The sequence below is a fragment of the Echiichthys vipera genome (assembly GCF_963691815.1).
Source record: "Echiichthys vipera genome assembly, chromosome: 4".
Taxonomy (NCBI): Eukaryota; Metazoa; Chordata; class Actinopteri; order Perciformes; family Trachinidae; genus Echiichthys; species Echiichthys vipera.
The window spans coordinates 7,829,722-7,850,282 of record NC_139829.1 but is presented as its reverse complement, the minus strand read 5'-3'; the positions used below and the strand labels follow the sequence as shown (position 1 = coordinate 7,850,282).

Below are 20,561 nucleotides of genomic sequence, written 5' to 3'. Positions count from 1 at the left end.
ATAAGAGCACAGAAAATAAAGGAATAAAAGACAGAAACAATTCAAACAATGCACTTGTGCAATGAAACTATTTTCTTTCTATATCCAAAATGTATCAATGTCTAATGACGTCTTCTGCAGCCACCAGTGATGACTGAGGCTGCACTGAGCTACAACTCAAATGCTCTTTTGGAATACAAATTTCTAAAACCGTTTTCTTCTTCTTATGAATGTTTTGGTGCCACATTTGAAGTAATTTGTTTCATTAATAAGCTGCTTCTTTGAACAGGAAACAAAAATTCAAGCTTTTTAAATGTATCTTCAGAAACATCCAAGTGGCTACGCTCCTTTTCCTCGCCCTGCATGTTACCTTGAGACTGGACAGTCCTTTAGCTGCTGTGAGGAGCTGGGCCCCCTGCAGAGAGAAAGGTGTGGATTATATTGTTATATTTGCATGCTTCATTAGGCTACAACACAAGTCTCACAATAATTCAACTTGATTAACAGAATCTCAGAAGAAATCAAACTGGAAGAGTTTTGAGAGAAACACACCTGCTGCCATACACCACCAGGTGGCGGCAGAGTTACTAAAACTGAGATGTGAGCTACATAATCCAACACTACACAACATATCTGCAGATTTATTACCTTCCGTTCATTCTACTCTGCTGTTATAATTAAGTTGCAGAGACTTTGCTGAGAGAATTCATTTATGACCGTAAACATGGTGTTCACTGTGATTTTCTTTGTCGAATAAAGTTTGTCTTTTGTGCAGTTACGAGCTGTTTCAGTGTATTTAGAGACACTTGTTTCTAATGAGCTTTGCTATTTGACGACACAACGATAACAATTCACAAACATAGATGTTCAATGTTAATACAACTGCATGTGAATTTGGTCACGTTATACATTATAAACGGCTGCTTCTAGCTGTCCACTTTCAATTGTTAACAACAAAAAACGTTTTTCAAAACAGTGGCTGCCTCCCTGCTGTTCTATTACTGCAGGACAAAAACTTTGAAAAAAGACATTCAAAGGAAATCAATACAGAAACATAACTGACTAAAATGGCTGGCAATAATAAGCCCAGTGTATGTGATTTGTATTGAATAGTTAAAATAAACATGCACAAATATTGTCCTAGAATAACTGTTATGTTGTGTTTGCTTGTTCAGTCTCCTTCACTTTCCTCTGATGACTCTTCATTGTGGAAAGCTGGACTTTAAAGAGATATTTCAGCTATTTTCAATCAGGGCTGTATGAGGTTTGAGCGATAGTGTTATCTACAGTAGATGAGGGTCATCACGTTGCCAGTTTGGAAAAGAAGACAGGGGTCCTGACAGAAGCTAAACAATGTTGTGCTGTGTATGGGGGGCAGCAGCTAAACATATTTTAGACATCTGAAAAAAGGCTCTCATAAAGGCTGTCTGACGCCTGTTCTTACCAGGCTGTCATTGCTCTGAGGCAGGACGATGGTCTTCTCCAGGCTGCTCAGGACGATCTTCCACAGATCCTTCAGGATCCTTTTCAGCACTGTCTTCTCACAGACGTCAGCAAAGATACTGAGACTGGATCACACACAAACACCACAAATGTATGTGAGTTAAAGGTAGTCTTCATTGGTCTCTCCCTCAAAGCACCAGAAAGTGTCCTCAGCATCATCAGGAGTAACAGTGAGACTACTACTAATAAGAGCCAGCAGTGGGTCCCAGGTTTGGTGGAATGGTTTTTAAAGACCCCCTCTGTAAAAAACCTTAACTTCTCTAACCTTTGACATTGTAAAATTCACGTATCCAACTATTATGAGTCGGTGGAGAAACATGTTTCAATTTAAGGAGAATGTGACGTCTGGCGAGTAGGGTAGTAAAGGCCACTGCACGCTGTGTAGTAGTGGGCAGATTTTAAGACGGAGGGAGCACAAAAAGAGCAGTCAGAGGATTGGGTTCCACATTTGGGTTAAGAGCCTGTTTGAGGGTTTGAAAAATATCAGACCATAATTCAGCAGGCTTTGGGCACGTCCAGAACATGTGTGCGTGGTCGGCTGGGGACTGCTGTTACAAGCATCACTGTGACAGGGTATATCTTAGCCAGTTTAGCGTTGGTGAAATGGGCTCTATGGAGCACCTTCCACTTTAACAGGCCGTGCCTGGCACAAATCGAGGATGAGTGGACCAGTTTCAGGATGTCCCTCCCCTGGACCTCAGTAATGTCTACCCCCATATCCTTTTCCCATGCATTTTTGGAGCGGGGATGACATGCAGCAAAGGGCAGCAGGTCCGAATCGAACCCAGGCTGCTGCAGCAAGGACTTTTGGCCTTTTGGCCTTTTGGCCTTTTGACCGCCTTTTGACCGCCTGCTCTAACCACCTGGTAGTCATTGTGTTGAACAAGCAGTCGCCTCTCGTGTTGTGGTAGCCCCCAGCGCCACCATCCCCCATTTACTGCCTGTAGCTCCTCACAGGCCGCTGATTGGCCGACCCGACGTGGCTCTGAGCACAAACGTGTTACTTGGAGCATGACAAGATGGGTTTTCAAGTGACACACGATTCTTGCACGATCTTCTTGTGTTATTGCAAGAATTGAGTTTCTGTTCAATCAAACACTTGTGCCACATTTGAAGAAAATCCCTCAAGGCGTTCCTGAGATACCACGTTCACAAGAATGGGCCAGAAGGTAGGTCACAGTGGCCAAATTTGAAGAAATGTTTCAGGGCTTCTTGAACTGTCACATTCACAAGAATTAGACATACGGACATCCCAAAAACATAAAGCATTTGGACACAGCTGTCCCCTGCACGGAGGCATAATAACACTCAAAATAACGTCTTGTTTCGGGTGGTACTCGACTCTACTGGATACCGAGTAAAGGTAACCCCTTATTCGTGCTTCATGTTTCATGAGGAACAATGATTTACATTAAAAGTTGATCTTACAACAGGAGCCACTGTGTGTGTGTTTGATGTTTTCACTCACTTCCCATCCAGGAACTCCATGAGGGGCCTCAGCATGTTGTCAGCATCTGCCTCTGCAGTGTTGTGGTTGGGCGGGCCTTTGATCTGGTAGAGGATCTCAGCCATCTGACGCATGCAGCCGTTAATACGAGTCTGGAAACTGAAGATAGAGAGAGGGGCAAACTTACACAAGAACACTTCTGCAGGTACCGGGTGAGTACCGTGTGTGTGTGTATGTGTGTGTGTGTGTGTGTGTGTGTGTGTGTGTGTTACCTCCTGGCAAATACGGTGCTGAAGTTGTCGAGGAATGTGTTGAGCTTCACCTGCAGCTCATTGAGGATGTCGGCTGCCTCTGTATCCAGCTACAACACACACATAAATGAACAGGAGGAGAAAAACGATAACAAGTTAATGACGTAACCCTGCACCAGATTTAGTTAATTCTTCCTTGTTGGTGTTTTATCCCTTTTTTTCCATGTCTCAATATGGCTCACTTACAACCACTGATGTAAAAAGCCAAAGTAAAAAGCGTATACACACCAGGTCCATCTCCTATATAGTATTTGTAAATGTGAACAAAATCGAAAACGTTTGCTTATACTTGTCCTACAAACTGTTTAGTTGTTTTTAATGAAATAACTAACTGCTACACAACAATTTATTGACAAAAAACACATTTTGGTTTAGCCGGACCTTATGTTGCAAAGAACTTATCATCTTAATGACTTTTTATGTAGTACTACTAAGCTGCTATGCCTGTCAAAGGCATGTTCACCACCATGTATAAAATCCATGGGGACATATTCTTTTGAAAACAAAGAGACAAACTTCTGCACAGCATCTACTTATAGCTGAAATATTAATGGTTAAATATTTTGGGGGCGGCTTTGGCTCTGAAAGTAGAGCAGGTCATCCACTAAACGGAAGAATGATGTTCCGATCCCCGGCTCCTCCAGTCTGCCTGACAAAGTGTCCTTGGGAAACATTTTGAACCCCAAATTTCTCACCGAGGCTGTGTCATCGTTGTGTGAAGGTGCGTCTGAATGATAAGATCAGATCTGGATGAGCAGGTTTGCATGGCAGCCTCTGCCGTCAGTGTGAAAGGGTGAATGTGGCAAGAGGTGTAAAAGCGCCTTGAGTGATCTGAAGACTAGAAAGACGCTATACAGGATGAGAACAAGTCCATTGACCATTCAGTGTGAGGTAGTTTTTCTAACGGTTTTCAAGTTTACACTCTCCTCCGACGCACCTGTCACACATTAAAGCGTACAGGTATTTTCTTCAAAGACGTTTAGGGACATCTTTCTTGTATATAGTCCTAATCATGCATGAGCAGACTGGTGTAGAATTGATGGGATTGATCCTTTTTCATTGGGTGCAGGTGTGCGTGCACATGTTATAAATATATATAAATACCTTCCTGCTATGATCAATGAGGCTGAAAGTGTGTAAATATGCCAGAGCGGAGAGGTGAGCTGCAGGCTGCAGGCTTTGGTTTGCTACAGCAGGAGCATTGCAGCCAGAATGTGACACAGCTGCGTCCACTGGACATATGATTCTAGGTCAAATGATGCAAGTGTTGCACTCTTCGGAGAAACTGTACTTACAGTAAACATAAATAACCAAAACCAAAAGGTGGTTGTGTTGTTTTTGAGCTCTATTTCTGTACTGTGGGTTGAAAACTATACAACAATGCACCCAAGTTCAGTACCAACCTCTCGTCAGTGCATTTAAGGAGATTTGAGCAGAACTTTGCACACGGTTTGCAGCAAAATAAATATGTATGAGGCAGATTCAAATTGTGGTTGAAAAGGAAAACATTGTACAGTTCATGTTCATAATTTCATTCCACGTTTCTGTCAATGGCGGAGACATTTTATGACTACAGTGAGTCAGATACACACAGTGACTTACAGTATGGGTGTATTTTGTGTATGTGATGAATACAGATCAGTAAACAGGAAATAAATGCTGACTAAAATGCCAATAGCAAAGATCGCGACTCAACAAGATTTCAGCTGAGAAGAGTTTGTAGATATAACGGGACAAAAAGATCAAAAGCTCATTCATGCCTCTTCAAACCCATTGAACATCCTGTGAAAAGAGCACTTCAAGCTAGAGCACACTGCTTCCTGAAGCTCAAAATATTCCATATTAAGTGGAAGTCATTTGACAGCAGGAGGCTGTCACTCTTTCCTCTGTAACAGACTTTCTGAGAGCAGAAGGCTGACACCGATGAATTATAATAATAATAACGTATAATAAACCTGGTGGGATGAACACTGGGGCTGATATTCAACATAGGAGGAGGAGGAAGTTGCTAAAGTCGTGATCTAAAGTTATATCTCTTACACACTAAGAACGTTTAGTAGATTTCTTTTCTCCGTAGGCATTTTAAAGCACATAATATACCATATTTAAGTGAGACATGTGTGTCGACAAATGACAATTAGTTCAGGGGGTGAAATATTTCAAACCAGGGAACCTGAACTGGATTTTCATGCAGACTTTTTGTAAATTTGACAGGTGACACAATCAAAGAACCAATGTAATAATGGACCTTTTCTCACAGCAGATATTTTTGGCTTGGCGTAGTAGGAAAAGTGCAGGTGAAATTGATGACACTCAAAATGATGCTGGTGCTGATATTGTGCACTGTGCATTGGGACACTTGGCACACTCGTTAGTTTCACCTGTCTTCCCGACTACTTCTGTCAGAGGCTGAATCAAAACCGTGCTGTGGTGTGTTCACTGTCATCACGTCAAGTCTGCGTAGGCAAGAGACTGCAAATCCGCTGATAGGTGTGCTTCAATTGTTGCTGTGGAAATGTTTGAGCGACAACTACAATCACGTACATAGTGATTGCCTCTTGTATTCTATATAAATTATGTACTAGAGATGCTCCGATCCAGTTTTTTTCTGATCCAATCCAACACCGATACCTGGGCTGAGAGTATCAGCCTATACCCGATACTGATCCGATCCTACTGTTGAATGAATGAAGCGTATACCTTGCCATGCGAGTGAAGGCATCAGGCTTGACATAAACATTTAGCCTTGTTAAAAATAAGGTAACAAATTCACACAATTATAAATGTACTTAATATTATGTATAAAAAAATACATGTGTACATTAGCAGCAAAAATAAATAAATAACCCTTCCATGTAAAGTGCACTGCAAACAGATATTTTAAAATGTAATATAAAACCCTAACCGGTGTTGCAAACAGAGTGACTAGATCGCTGTTACTGTATTGCTGTGTATGATATTAATAAAAAAGAAATGACTGGATTGGAATGCTGGATCGGCCAGCTAATTAGTCAATATCGGAGCTGATATGGTGCATCGCTATTATATACTATAAATTATTACATTTTACAGCTTTTATAGGGCAGGCTGCAATAATCAAATGCATTTTGATGTACTAGGATGTGGTTGAATATTTCTGTCCTACATGAGTAAAGTCCGGTTTTAATACATTTAATTTTGTGTTTTACACATTCGGGATGAGTTTGTTTTGTTTTCTTTAATAGACAAAAAAACCTACAACATAAAATCTCTATTGCAATTAACTGTGGGTAATTAAATCAATGCAGCTGAAGCTTGAGGGACCACTTGTAGAATGGATGTGTTGTGGATTTGGCGTGGAGTTAAGCTAAGAGATCAGGCTCAGCTGCAGAGCACACTTAGATCTGTCCTGCTCAGGTTTATTTCAGCACCTGACCGTATTAAGAGCAAGAAGGGCCCAGGGTGAAAATGTACTGCATTCAGTCCTCCTGCCTTTGTGGTACAATTTTAATGACTTAATTATTTTGAGAACCCTGTATGCTGTCACTGTTTGTTTGTTTCAGGTATAATGATTCTGCTTCAAAGAAGACATCATGCCATGGACACAGCAAACTTGAGTAAATTACTTTTGGCTTTTTGGTTCCTGATACAGAAGTCGTTTTAGACAACACTGTTGAACTTTAATGTGCAGATTTGTCACCTGTCTATGTCTCTCTAACTTCTATTGTTTCAGCCAATATTAGCGTGTGAATAATATTTCTTCATGGCTTTGAATGGTTTAGCGTAAGACTGAAAGTAAAAATAGGTAAATACAAAGAAATGACCACAACATCTTGAGGCCAATCAAGCAAAATGCTGAAAATAACAAATTTTCAGTGCATGTCATGAACTTATAGGCAGTGTTAAAAAAACATTAACTGATATGACTGTTGACCTCTAAAAACAAGAATACCTCCTTTTCATTGGATATTATTTAGATGTAATTAACTGCGGTGGCTGTTCCATATACTTACTATCCTGGTGCATCTTTCAGTGGCCATGCAGCTTGCAGGACAAACTGGCCTTGAGGAGCCTGGTACCAGACCTTCAATAAACCAGTCAAATACAGCCTGAAGCTCATTAGTATGCTGCACCTCAAGTATTGCACCTCATGTTACAAAAGCCAAGTGGCTAGACGATTGCACAACAAGACATCCTGAAAGTGTCTTTGCAGAAAGTGTGCCATCTTTAACTGTGCAGCTGTGTTATTAGATAGAGGACACTGGGCAGAGTGCCATAACATATAATTGGACTAAAAGAGGGCCTTGACTTTCAAGTGACAGTGTTTTAGTATCTTGCAATTTAATTGAGAAATGTTGAGTGAAGTGGAAGTTTGGACTGCCCACTCCGCCCACCCTTTTGGTCTCATCCCAGAAGGGAAATGTACAGCTGTGTTTATGTGAGCTGCAAGTGTGAGGCACAGTCGAACATCTTTATAGACATTTGAAGGTGAGTGTCCTTGAGACGTGAAGGAAAATACCGGGTTAAATCTTTTCCAATATAAGACGGCAGGATGACTCAGGAGTGTAGATGTAATGAGACCTAGTCAACTGGTGCTTACAACTGTGTATTTGGGATTCAAACCAGCCACTTTATTACCACATACTCACTGTTATTGAAATATAAATCAGTTAGATTAGAAGACCAGTATTAATTTAATCTCACTACAGAGAATGGTCCAGGATGTGTTTATCCTTTCTGGAAGCAGGTGGGAAACAACCAGCCCCTGTCAAAAGGGCAACATATACCTCCCAACTGTTTTAAAATGATCAAGAAAATGGAATATTTGACACCTAATATCACTTGCTCGGAATGAGAGGGTTCAAAACAGAGATATAAGTTAAATTAAAAGGCAAGTGTTTAAGTATTACTGGGCAGCTCCAACTTTATCTTTGGACTTTTATGATGTGACGCATCTCATTGCAGGGGACCCTTTACGTCCTTTTTATAGAATCAGAGTCAACCTGGGGTCCCCATGGGTAGACCCTCTCAAAATTAGCTAATCTATTCCTTTCCATGAACAAAAACTTTTCCACCATACATTTTTGCATAAAAATCCATACAATTGCAGGAAATTAAGTGTTTGATGCTTGAAACTTTCTGTCCCTCCCCAATGTTGAAAGGGAATCCGCATCCTTGACTCCAGTGATAAGAGCCATAGCTTTAAAGCCCGAGACATAACTAGTTTGTAAAAAGCCCACGGTTTACATATTTTACATCATATTTGATGTTAATATTATCTCCTTGGTACAGTTAAACTACCACGCTCAGTCATGGATTATTTAAATCATGCACTTCAGAGGTTTGACTAATTCTCAGTCTACTTGGTGAATCATAATACTTCAAGACCTTTGGGAGGACAAAAGAAGCGCGCACGCACGCACGCGCGCTCGCACTCCACACACACCCCCCCCCCCCACACCCACACCCACACACACACACACACACACACACACACACACACACACACACACACACACACACACACACACACACACACACACACACACACACACACACACACACACACAGCTTTATATTAGAAGTGCACTTTACAGGTAACACGTCTTATCTCTCTCTAGCACACAACTGTACCTTCTTTGGAGCAGCTGTGGCTTCAGTCTTCCCGGAGAGACAGAAAAGAAAGTAAAGAAAAGAAAAAATAAAGTCACATGATACACTAGAACTTTAACGTCACAGACACAGGAGGTAAAAATAGTCTGAGGGTTTATTTTGGCTGCGTTTTTGTGATATTGTCTGGTGGATTGGGTAATGGTGAGTGGGTGATTTTAATTTAAAAAACAAAAACTTTATGTTTATTGCTTCTGGTTTATTGGGATGCTATAAGACAAAAGGGAAGAGTCACATCTATTGTTTCATTGTTGTCTGCTACAGCACTGCTGCACTCTGACTTCATCCCAAACAGGATTTATTTGGACGATATTTGGCAACTTATAAAAATAAATGATCAGATAGTTATCTAATTGAGATATTTCTTGTCACGCGTACTTTACTGCTGGACAAAACTTATTTACGGCCCGATATGGCTTGTGATATATTAGCTTTTACCAATGCACACACTTAGACGAGCATCTGCAATGCGAGCATCATTGTTTGCATCCTTTACTGAATATTTTGTGTGCACCTGGAAGAATGAACAGAAAAAGCTGCCAGATAAAAGCAGTATCATCCCTTGTTGACTTCAGATACACCATATAGCGATAATGAACATGCAATATGTTAACTTACATAAATAGTTAAGTTTACTGTACCAGCGCTCTAATTTAATAACTTCTCACTCATACATAATCTATAGTTTATGATGGTACAAAAACTGCAATGCAAGTATAAGAAGTGCATGAAGATTAAGATTTTAGAAATATCCCGTTTTGGCTAGAGGCATGGAATTCAAACACACTAAATTACGACAAAAAATTAATCCAAAGAGAGTTCATATTTTCATGCGCCGAGGAGCCCTAAACAGCTTAGTTTGCTTATGCCTGAGGCTTTAAGAGATTTATTTTACTGTTGTATACCTGCAGTTTAACGGTTGTATCAGTTTGACTCCAGGATAAGAAGAATGAGGAGTGTGTATTGCACCACGGCTATAACCAGGCTATGGTTTAAAGTCAGGAGCTGCATTTAAGAGGTGGATCAGAGGGAGAGAGGCTCTACAGGGAGAGAAAAGGGAGATGACTGAAGAACAAACCTTGTTTTCTTCCTCCTTTGACTAGTGAGAAAAACAAAACCAAACATTAGAAAACTGTCCTTTATTGTCATGTTTTCACCTCGTTCTATTTGTTCTCTTCATAAATATACTGAGGGGAATGATAAGCCAACAATTTAAATGTAACAAACAACAGAAACAAAATGAAAAGAAAAAAAACAACAAACAACTTCAAGCTTCATCCTGGAGAGGGAGAGGAATCAAATCAAGTGGTGCGACCTCTGCCAACGGCTAAATCAACTGGCAAATGGGAACGTTTCTTTGAAGTGGATTCCGGGAAAAGTCTGAGTCAACCGGGGGCAGCATACACAGAGGGGAAATACTGACATGTCAGGCGTTACTGGGGAGTCATACTCATCCCAAGACCAACATACACACTCACAAGCACACAGAAATGGTCTACCTTGGAACATAAATATGCACCTTACAGTTTTATTACTGCATAGGCCATTTATGAATAGTTTACATACTGCGTATAAATGCTGAAAAAGGATGTTACCGTACAGCATCATATTATGTCTTTGGCCAGCACTTTTTCAAACCATCGAAACAATTTCATAACTGTCCATCTTTGTTTTTGCTCCATTGTTTTTGCATGAAACGGTTGCTGGGTAACAGACATAAAAGTTGATAACTGAGGGGGATTATTCTTATTCTAACAGAGTAAGGATTTCCTCACCTGAGATAAGATGGGATGAAAAAAGATAAGATTTGCTTCTGTAATACCAAATTGGAAAAAAATGACTCTTCCTATATCTTAACTTAAAGCAATTCTTACCTTTCCTACTTTTCCTAACATCCAAAGTCATCCAAGGTCCCACCCTCTTCCTCCTGCCTGACCTGTGACGCTCCCTCGACACGTGTGGTGAGAGAGAAATGCTGCGTTCCAGTGCCATGGGAAGTCCGAAGTTTCAGACCTCCAACTAGGCAAAGTGCACTGGAATGCCATGTCAAGGGGGAACCTCCTACTAGAGAATTCGGTAGAGCTCCATCTCCTTCGAATTTGCTAGCAGAAGTTTCCCCTTTGACAGGCATTCCAGTGCACTTTGCCTAGTTAGAGGTCCGAAACTCCCGATTTCATGGCGAAGGAATGAAGCATGAGCAGCGCAAGTGAAACAGAGCGACGGGCGACAGGCAGGAAGCTCAGCAAATCATTTAATCCGGACCAAATAAAATGATTGGTCAGACTTGTACCAGAAATATATGAGAATTAAATATTTTGGAGTTTCAACACTTGGTGGGTTTCTTTTCCATTTTAGTGTGCCATACGCTTATTAGGAGCATTTTAAGATTACAAAAGAACAGTGTAAAAACGCCAGAAAGGTGAGAATTGCTTTAAGACTAAAGATATGGAGTTTCTGTAATATGGCCCCTGATGAAGCCATTCTTAAACATTTGCTGAGGCTCTACAGTTTTGTAGATGTGCAAAGTCACTTTTAATACATTTCATTAACTTAATGTAACAGATTTGGTCTGTACAGTACCATTAATGTTTTCACACCTGCCCATGAATCACACCAAGGAGGCAAATGAACCAATGAATATCCAATGCACTATACTAAAAAGCACAGCTAGACACACTTAAGAAAGATGCATATTGTAGGACCCTGTGTTCGGGGTGCCACTGAACCTTTTGAGATTCAAAAACCCCCACTTGTACTCGTCTGCACTGGCTGGTTAAGTGAGGATAAGTTTGAGTTTGGTCTGTGATTCGAGCACCCACCTGTTTGCTCTTTGTGTCCTCCTTGAGGCAAAGAAAGGAAAAAATGAAAAGAAAATGTTTGAAAAGAAAGCCAATACTGTTAATTTGTCATTTTCCTCAAACTAACCCTTTCTATTGAACTAGATTTTTATAATTATTTATTTATTCTGTTGTGTACAATGAAGTGAATGAAGTGCTTTCAAAATGACTAAAAAGATCAGAGGTTCAGGAGAATGAGAGCCGATCTGAACAGATATCAGGAAATATGAAGCCTTAGAGCAGAAAGAGGAGGTGAAGATCACAGAAACCAGACTACAGACTACAAAAGCAACCAACCTGCTTCTCTTTATCTTTCTTTTCAACCTGCAAGGACACACATTTGTGAGTAAGCTTACACGCCAGTATAAACACATGTTCACATAAGGTACTTTCACACACACACTGAATCATCACAGACACACTCTTTTCTTTTTTATTAGGTTCACATTCCCTGTTCCCTGCCTTTATTCCCTCCAGACAGTGACTCACATATTAATAAAGCGTATTGTTGCTTTCAGGTGATATCCTGATTGGCCGCGTTTTGCTTATTCTCAGGTTTTATATAAAAAAACAACAACAACAAGTCTTGTTATTTAAAGAGTCTTTTTCTGACAGTGTTAAGCATAAAGAAGACAGGATTTAGACGTTCAGATAATGTCTAAATTAAGGATGGCAATAAATATTCAAAATTCTAATATATAAATTAGAATGTAAAAGAAAATACTCGCTAATACCAATAAGCTTTCATGCTACGGTGGTTACAGAAACGAGCAGGGCAGTTGTCACTCATCTGGTGATGCCAGATCTTAATTTGTGTCTGTAGCGATCGGGCGGTAGAGTCACCTCATCAAAGGTCCCACTCGACGAACCGCTTGTCGATCACAGCTGTCAATCATGACCTCTCACTCCGTTTTTAGTGCATCAAATAACCAATTTAAACAAAATTAAAAACGGAGACTTGAACAAACATTGAGAGAAGCATCTGGGAAAGTTTATGTTAGGTGTACCTAGATTTTTTGAGTTTGGTCCATGTCCAATCCGCTATCATGAGACATGGGTGGGACTTATGACCTATACTGCAGCCGGCCACCAGGGGGCGATTGAGATGTTTTGACTTCACTTTTGAGGAAACGTTAAAGGCGTTCCATCTCAGGTGGGTGGGTGGTCATGACAGTACAATATTAAAAAATATACCATACATTCAGAATCAAGGTTGTGACGAGAACTCCAGCTCACGAGACGAGGCATGATATTGAGTTCGCGAGAACGAGACAAGATTTTAACACTATTTTAAAATTTCATGGTTCTTGTGTTAGCCGCGGTGAACCGTCCTAGCCCCCCACATACGGAGGCTTCGGTAGCCTGATGTTGCTGCAGGAGCTCACGTGTTACGTGTTTGTGTTACAGTACTGACGGCACTATCTTCTTACACTGCTTACATATTGTTCCTGTCTTATCTGGCACACTGTTGCTGTTTAGCCTCTTACATATTGATATGGCGAGACATCTGGTCGCAGTCTGGAGCCTTGTGTGTGCTTCAAGATTCTGAAGACGAGTAGAAAGAGGCTAAGTCACCAATCAAAGATGGCGGTGCTTTTGGGGTATGACACATGCGCAGTAAAATCAGGTCTGCACTATCATAGAAAGAGAACAGTGCAGCTCCAGTTTCACTGCGCATGTGACATACCCCCAAAGCATCGCCATTTTTTATTGGTGTCCTTCCCATCTTTCCATAGACCTGGCCTCTACCCCCTCCCAAAAAAAAATATCCGGTTCTACACGATTCACGTGAATGACCTAACTGACCAAGAAAATGGCGATTGTTGCAGAAAAGCGACAAGTTTGCAGGTATGTTATACAGAGAGAGAGAGAGGTCTACAGTCTAGGGTTAGTTTTACGGTATGGGTTGTTATTATATTGGTTTATTTTATAAATCTTTTAAAATATATGTTTAGCTTCCAATAAATATACCTATACAAGTAGTTACAGTATGTCTCCTGTTGTATTGGTTTGCCCTCTTATGGTCATAATTCACAAAAAAGATACTCAAATATATATTTTTAGAAGAAATATTCAAATGCCATTTTTGGCCCTGATCAAGACATTATCAGACCACTCGGAAAAACAGATCATTCAGATCATTCAACCAGGCTTGGTGGTAGTCCAAACCCCTGGGATTTTAACACACTCCTGCAGTCTGTCCTTAACATCACAAACTTGTTTCACTAAGGACTCGCTCCTTCCTGTGTTTGTGGAGGTAAAATAGTTGAAAGGAAAACCTGCAGACTCGCGTTCCTCTACTGCACATAATTGGCACACGAAAACAACTTGTCAAATCCCTCAGCTCAGCCACGGTGCTGTCTCTCTGTCTGCTCTGTAACTACTTCGGCGCGCGGTGACTATTAAGGATACTTTTTAACAGCCAGTACCTTTCACAATGGGGTCCTTGTCATTATTCACTCTAACTGCCACCCTGAGGTTCATATATCCTGCAACATGTTGGCTAACATGCTGCAGAAAGTGCCAACCCTGTTATTAAACAATACCACAATTGTATTAAATTTCCTTTCCTAAACAAAAATGTCATCCGAATGTTTGATTTACTTTTATCCAGTTCAAATTAGGATAAATTATTTTGGTTGAACCTGCAGGAACACAAAATCGACATATCACCACCTTTTCAGTTGATTTGGAAACACATCCAGCAGTAACGGAGACAGAATTATGATTCATTTGGAGTTTTGTTTGAGAGCCCCTTTCACACTGCAAACCTGAAACTATCTAGACATTAACCGGTTGGGCTGTATATCATGCGTCATCATGTCAACAGCGGAGCAAAACAAACCTCCGAAGGAGAAGAAGAAGGTGGTTTGTACAAAGATGGCAACAAAAATGTCTACCTGGAGAGACGACTTGATTCAGGAACTTCTGTCACTAAGAACGTCAAGATAGTCTGTTGTTTATGAGCAAAATACAAAGTGGCTCTGTTGACGTGGTGTGGTGTATCTGCGTCATGTCCCCTCCTCTGCACGCTCAATCCAGGCACAATGTGACGAAGAGCACATCGTCACCAGTTTTGCACACATGGCACCACGCACTTTAGACCGAGTATGAATACAGATGCACTTTAATAATTGCACAGACACTTTAAGAAGAGCAACAGCACTTTATTAGAGATTTGCACAATACATTTTAACACTATTTGTAGCCATGTGATTGATGTTTGGCGGGTCTTGATCTTGCTGATAGGTGCTGTGTAGGCCACGCAGTTTACCTAGAGCAGAGGGACATGGGGTTAAATGCCTATTAAGTTGTTAATTGATCAAACAAGGAGCTAAGTTAAAAATGTATTGTGTTGCTTAATGAGTGTGCAGTGGATAAATCAAGAGTGTTGTGTACTCACCAGTCTTTTGTCTTCCGGGTGTGCAGGCAAAAGGCTTCCCCAGGAAACGGACGCCACTTATATAGTTCCGGGGGCAGCCAAGTGTAAATTGGTGTGGGGGTGGTAAATGTGTGTATTGTATTTTAGTGGAGGTAATATGAAGTGTATTGGTGTATTTTCTCTGTCAGTGGATGTAGAGTAGGATATATATAAGTCACAGATGATGGGGTGCAGATACAGAAATAAAAACAATGGTGGGTTAAAAATGTTTTAGGCCAGGGATCCTGGAGAATGGATTCTTCCAGGGTAATAGGTTGACACCCTATAAATAGGCGCCATTTTGGCAACCTGGGGCTCTCTTTTGTTTGGTGATCGTGATGTGCCTATACGGTTTGCCAAGGGCAATGAATAAAGAATCGCCTTGATGACCCACCTCAAACCTTGCCTATGGATCATTTTTTTGCTGTATCATCCGGCTGTAATTGTCGTCATTCTCACAAGTGGTGTCAGAAGTGGGATCCACGTTACAGTAAATGATGCCAAGGAAGGGGAAGAGCGATGGCCAAGAAGAACCAGATGAGGGGCCAAGCGGGCCAGACACCATGACAGATCCTAAGACAGAAGGCAAGCTGGATGAATTAGCAGGTCTGGTGAAATCACTCATGCGAGCACAAACAGAGAGAGACCACCAAAGAGAGAAAGAGTCCTCTCTTCAAGAACAGCGATGGAGACGCATGCAGTCTCAAGTCTCCCAAATGCAGCAACAAGTAAACATGAGGAGAGAAGAACAAAGAACAGAGCCGGACACTATGGATGGGAGTCGGCACCGACAAATAGATGACGAAAATTATGATTTTGATGACCCAGATGAAATGATGAGCCAGGCAAGTTGGGTTGTCAGACAGAGGGAACCCAAACTACTTCCATTATCTCCAGATGATGACATTGAGCATTTCTTAACAACGTTTGAAAGGATGGCCCAGGTTTGTCACTGGCCTAAAGATGGATGGGCTGTGCGTCTGGTCCCTCTGCTCACTGGCAAAGCACGCAGTGCTTATGTTCTGATGGACATGAAAGAATCTGAAAGATATGAAAAAGTTAAAGCAGCAATTCTGGCAAAATATGAAATTACACCGGATACTTACCGAAGAAGATTCCGGTCCCTCAAGATTGAGTCTGGTGAAACTCCAAGAGAGCTGTATGTGCGTCTAAAAGACCTTTTTTGCAAATGGGTTAAGCCAGAGAAATCAACAGTTAAAGAACTAGTAGAGACTATGATACTTGAACAGTACCTCAGGATGGTCCATCCTGAGCTGGAGATCTGGATCAGAGAGCATGACCCCAAGACAGCAGAGGAAGCTGCACGACTGGCCGACGTCTTCACATCAGCCAGAAATGGAAGCCGAGCTGCCACCTTTGGCTGGGAGAACCACCGGGACCATTCAAGTAAGTCCTCTGGGGGTGAACAGGGGTTTGGTCAGCCACGAGGTAGAGGGTTTTCAAGTGATAGGCAGTTTACTCCCCAGGCCACAAGCTATGCTAAAAAGTCTCCCCCCCGAGCCTCGAAAAATGATGTCAGGTGTTACCACTGTAATGGTTTAGGGCACACAAAACCATTTTGTCCGGTCTTGAGCCACACTAAACCATCTTTCCTTTGTTCTGCCCCGAGACCAGCCACAGTAGGTACAGTGAGGGATGCAGGCCGTACAGCCCCAGTTCTGGTCAATGGAAAGCGTGAAGTGGCATTACTTGACTCTGCATGTTTTCAGACTGTGGTTTTGTCAGGTTTAGTCCCCAGAGATAAATGGAGTGAAGACAGATCACGTATAAGCTGTATTCATGGAGATGAGCATGTTTATCCTACCGCTGAAGTTTATCTGACGGTGGCGGGACAGACTTTTCTGTTGTCTGTGGCATTAGCGCCAACATTGCCATATGCTGTAATTTTAGGCAATGATGTACCCACACTCTATGACCTTATGACCCAGCCAATATGCAAACTTGACAGGAGCAGTGATGGTCAGAGTTCAGTAGCCGATTTCAGTGGGCCACTGAGTGATTCAGTCACGTTGCCTGTAAAACAATGTAATGTCACCACCAGAGCACAGAGTGCAGAGGGAGTCCTCAGAGAGCTGCCTTTCTTTGGGGTAGACTGGGAAGCAGGGCCAGTGAAACCTCACAAGTCAAGAGCACAGAGAAGGCAGGAGAAGCTAAAAGGTTCACTTAGACAAGGAGCACAAAGCCCTCCTAAACCACCAGAACTGCTTGATTTTGAGTTTCCCCCAGATCTGAGCTCACTGCAAAAGCAAGATGTGACACTGAAGCACTGGTTTGAAAGGGTGACAGATGTAGAGGGTGTTCAGCAAAATAACCCAAGCTGTTTAGATGATGCCACCTACATGGTGAAGGAGGGTCTTCTCTATCAGAAAAAGGGAAAAACTGAGACTTTAGCGCTGCCACAACAGTTTAGGCAGAGAGTTATGGAGATGGGTCATTCAATTCCATGGGCAGGCCACATGGCTTTCCAGAAAACTCTATACAGGATTGCAAGCCGTTTTGTTTGGCCAGGGATGTACACTCAAGTCTCTCATTTCTGTGCTTCATGTGAAACCTGCCAACTAACCTCTGCTAAAGGAGTCGTACGTGCCCAATTACAGTCGTTACCCATCATTGATACACCCTTTGAGAGGATAGGCATGGACATTGTAGGCCCAATAGAGAAAAGTTCCTCAGGCCACCGTTATATTTTGGTTGTCTGCGACTATGCCACACGGTACCCTGAAGCCTTCCCCCTCAGATCTTTCAAAGCTAGACAAGTAGCAGATTGCCTTGTGCAACTTTTTTCTAGAGTGGGCATACCCAAGGAGATTTTAACAGACTGTGGGACTAATTTTTTGTCCAAACTGTTGCAGCAGGTTTATCAAGTGTTAGGAGTAAAGGGCATTAAGACCACCCCTTACCACCCCCAGACGGATGGACTGGTGGAGCGCTATAACCAGACACTGAAAAACATGCTGCGCAAGTTTGTATCCCACACAGGCTCCGATTGGGACCGCTGGCTGCCATACCTTCTGTTTGCCTACAGAGAGGTCCCACAGGCATCTACAGGTTTCTCTCCGTTTGAACTGTTGTATGGGCGCCAGGTGAGAGGACCACTGGACCTGCTCAAAGACTACTGGGAGAGTTCGAAGCCAGAAGGAGAAAATGTGGTGGCATATGTGGTAAAAATGAGGGAGAGACTGGAGGAGATGACGGCGCTTGCACATGAACACATGGAGTCAGCTCAACGAAACCAGAAGGTGTGGTATGATCAAAAGGCCAGAGAGCGGGTCTTTCGCCCAGGTCAAAAAGTGCTGTTACTGCTGCCAACCAGTGAAAGCAAGTTACTGACTAAATGGCATGGGCCATATGAAATCAGCAAACGCATGGGCACGGTCACATATGAACTTTTTATGCACAACAGGTTTAAAAAATATCAGACTTTTCATGTTAACCTGCTTAAGGAGTTCCAGGTGCGTTCAGAGCCTGTGCACCAGCAGCTTTTGGTCCGTGCGGTTCAGGAGGAGGATACTGTTGACAAGTTCTTCCCAGCTACTGCCACAACAGCCGAGGGCCCAGAAGTGGACCTGTCACATCTGTCCCTCACCCGGCAGGCAGAGGTGAAGCCCCTGCTTGACCCAGAGCTCTTCAGAGAGACACCAGGTTTCACCTCACTGGTGCAACATAGGATTCGGCTGAAGGGAGAGGCCCCAGTGCGTCAGAAAAGCTATAGGATTCCTGAGCGGTTGATTCCTCTGCTGCAGAAGGAAATTAAGCTGATGTTGGAGCTGGGAATAATAGAGATTTCCTGCAGTGAGTGGTGCAGTCCCATTGTGTTGGTCCCAAAGAAGGATGGTACACTCCGATTTTGTATTGATTTCAGATACCTGAATACAGTGTCCAACTTTGACCCATACCCAATGCCTCGGATTGATGATCTGGTGGAGCGAGTTGGAAGAGCTCGGTACATCACCACACTGGACCTCAGCAAGGGCTACTGGCAGGTCGCCTTGGCACCAGATGCCAAGGAGATGACAGCTTTCAGAACACCATTCGGTATGTATCAGTTTAAGGTCATGCCATTTGGTCTCCAGGGGGCACCAGCCACATTTCAAAGACTAATGGACCATGTTTTGAGGGATTTGTCTGACTGTGTGGCTGCATATTTGGATGATGTAGTTATCTTCAGCCAATCATGGGAGGAGCATATGGTTCATCTGCAGCAGGTGCTGCAGAAAATAGGGGCAGCCGGCCTCACCATTAACCCTCACAAGTGTGCTGTTGCCCAAAGAGAAGTGGAGTACTTGGGTTACGTCATTGGTTTTGGAAAAATTAGACCACAGCTTGGGAAAATGGAGGCCATCCAATCCTTTCCTGTTCCCACTACCAAAAAGAGGTTGAGGGGATTCCTTGGTCTGGTGGGCTGGTATCGTAAGTTTGTGCCTCATTTTGCGGATAAAGCTGTTTTGTTGAATGATCTAACCAAAGCCTCTGCTCCAAACAAGATTCAATGGACTGATGAATGTGACAGAGCCTTCAGGGACCTCAAGGAATCCATCTGCACTCACCCAGTCCTACACAGTCCTGATTTTGAGAAGCCTTTCATCCTGCAGACGGACGCTTCCGGAGTGGGCCTGGGAGCAGTGTTGCTGCAGGAGGTGGAAGGAGAGAGAAGACCCGTGGTGTTTCTAAGTCGGAAGCTGCTGGACAGAGAGACAAGGTACTCTACAGTAGAAAAGGAGTGCTTAGCGATGAAGTGGGCCATCGACACCCTCAGATATTATCTGCTGGGACGGCACTTCCTCCTGGAAACTGATCACCGGGCTCTACAGTGGCTGCATCGCATGAGGGATGCCAACATGCGCATCGCTGGATGGTATCTGGCTCTGCAGCCCTATGACTTCACGGTGCACTACAGGTCGGGGAAGTCAAATGTGGTGGCGGACTGTTTGTCCAGAGTGTCAGAGGAATGAGGTACTGTTCTCTTTGGGGAGAGGGAGGAGGAAATGTGACGAAGAGCACATCGTCACCAGTTTTGCACACATGGCACCACGCACTTTAGACCGAGTATGAATACAGATGCACTTTAATAATTGCACAGACACTTTAAGAAGAGCAACAGCACTTTATTAGAGATTTGCACAATACATTTTAACACTATTTGTAGCCATGTGATTGATGTTTGGCGGGTCTTGATCTTGCTGATAGGTGCTGTGTAGGCCACGCAGTTTACCTAGAGCAGAGGGACATGGGGTTAAATGCCTATTAAGTTGTTAATTGATCAAACAAGGAGCTAAGTTAAAAATGTATTGTGTTGCTTAATGAGTGTGCAGTGGATAAATCAAGAGTGTTGTGTACTCACCAGTCTTTTGTCTTCCGGGTGTGCAGGCAAAAGGCTTCCCCAGGAAACGGAC

General features: G+C 42.6%; 1 protein-coding gene across 1 annotated transcript in view; it reads right to left on the bottom strand.

Moving 5' to 3' along the window:
* LOC310945592 (protein unc-13 homolog B-like) overlaps positions 1-20,561 on the bottom strand; it is a gene marked incomplete at both ends in the record, with an annotated part of 78,273 nt that overhangs the window by 2,844 nt on the left and 54,868 nt on the right. The window contains 5 exons of the mRNA XM_083911732.1: positions 350-394; positions 1,424-1,547; positions 2,951-3,088; positions 3,202-3,290; positions 8,854-8,880. Coding sequence (XP_083767858.1) covers positions 350-394; positions 1,424-1,547; positions 2,951-3,088; positions 3,202-3,290; positions 8,854-8,880 — 423 coding nt within the window. The remainder of the gene's footprint in view (positions 1-349; positions 395-1,423; positions 1,548-2,950; positions 3,089-3,201; positions 3,291-8,853; positions 8,881-20,561) is intronic.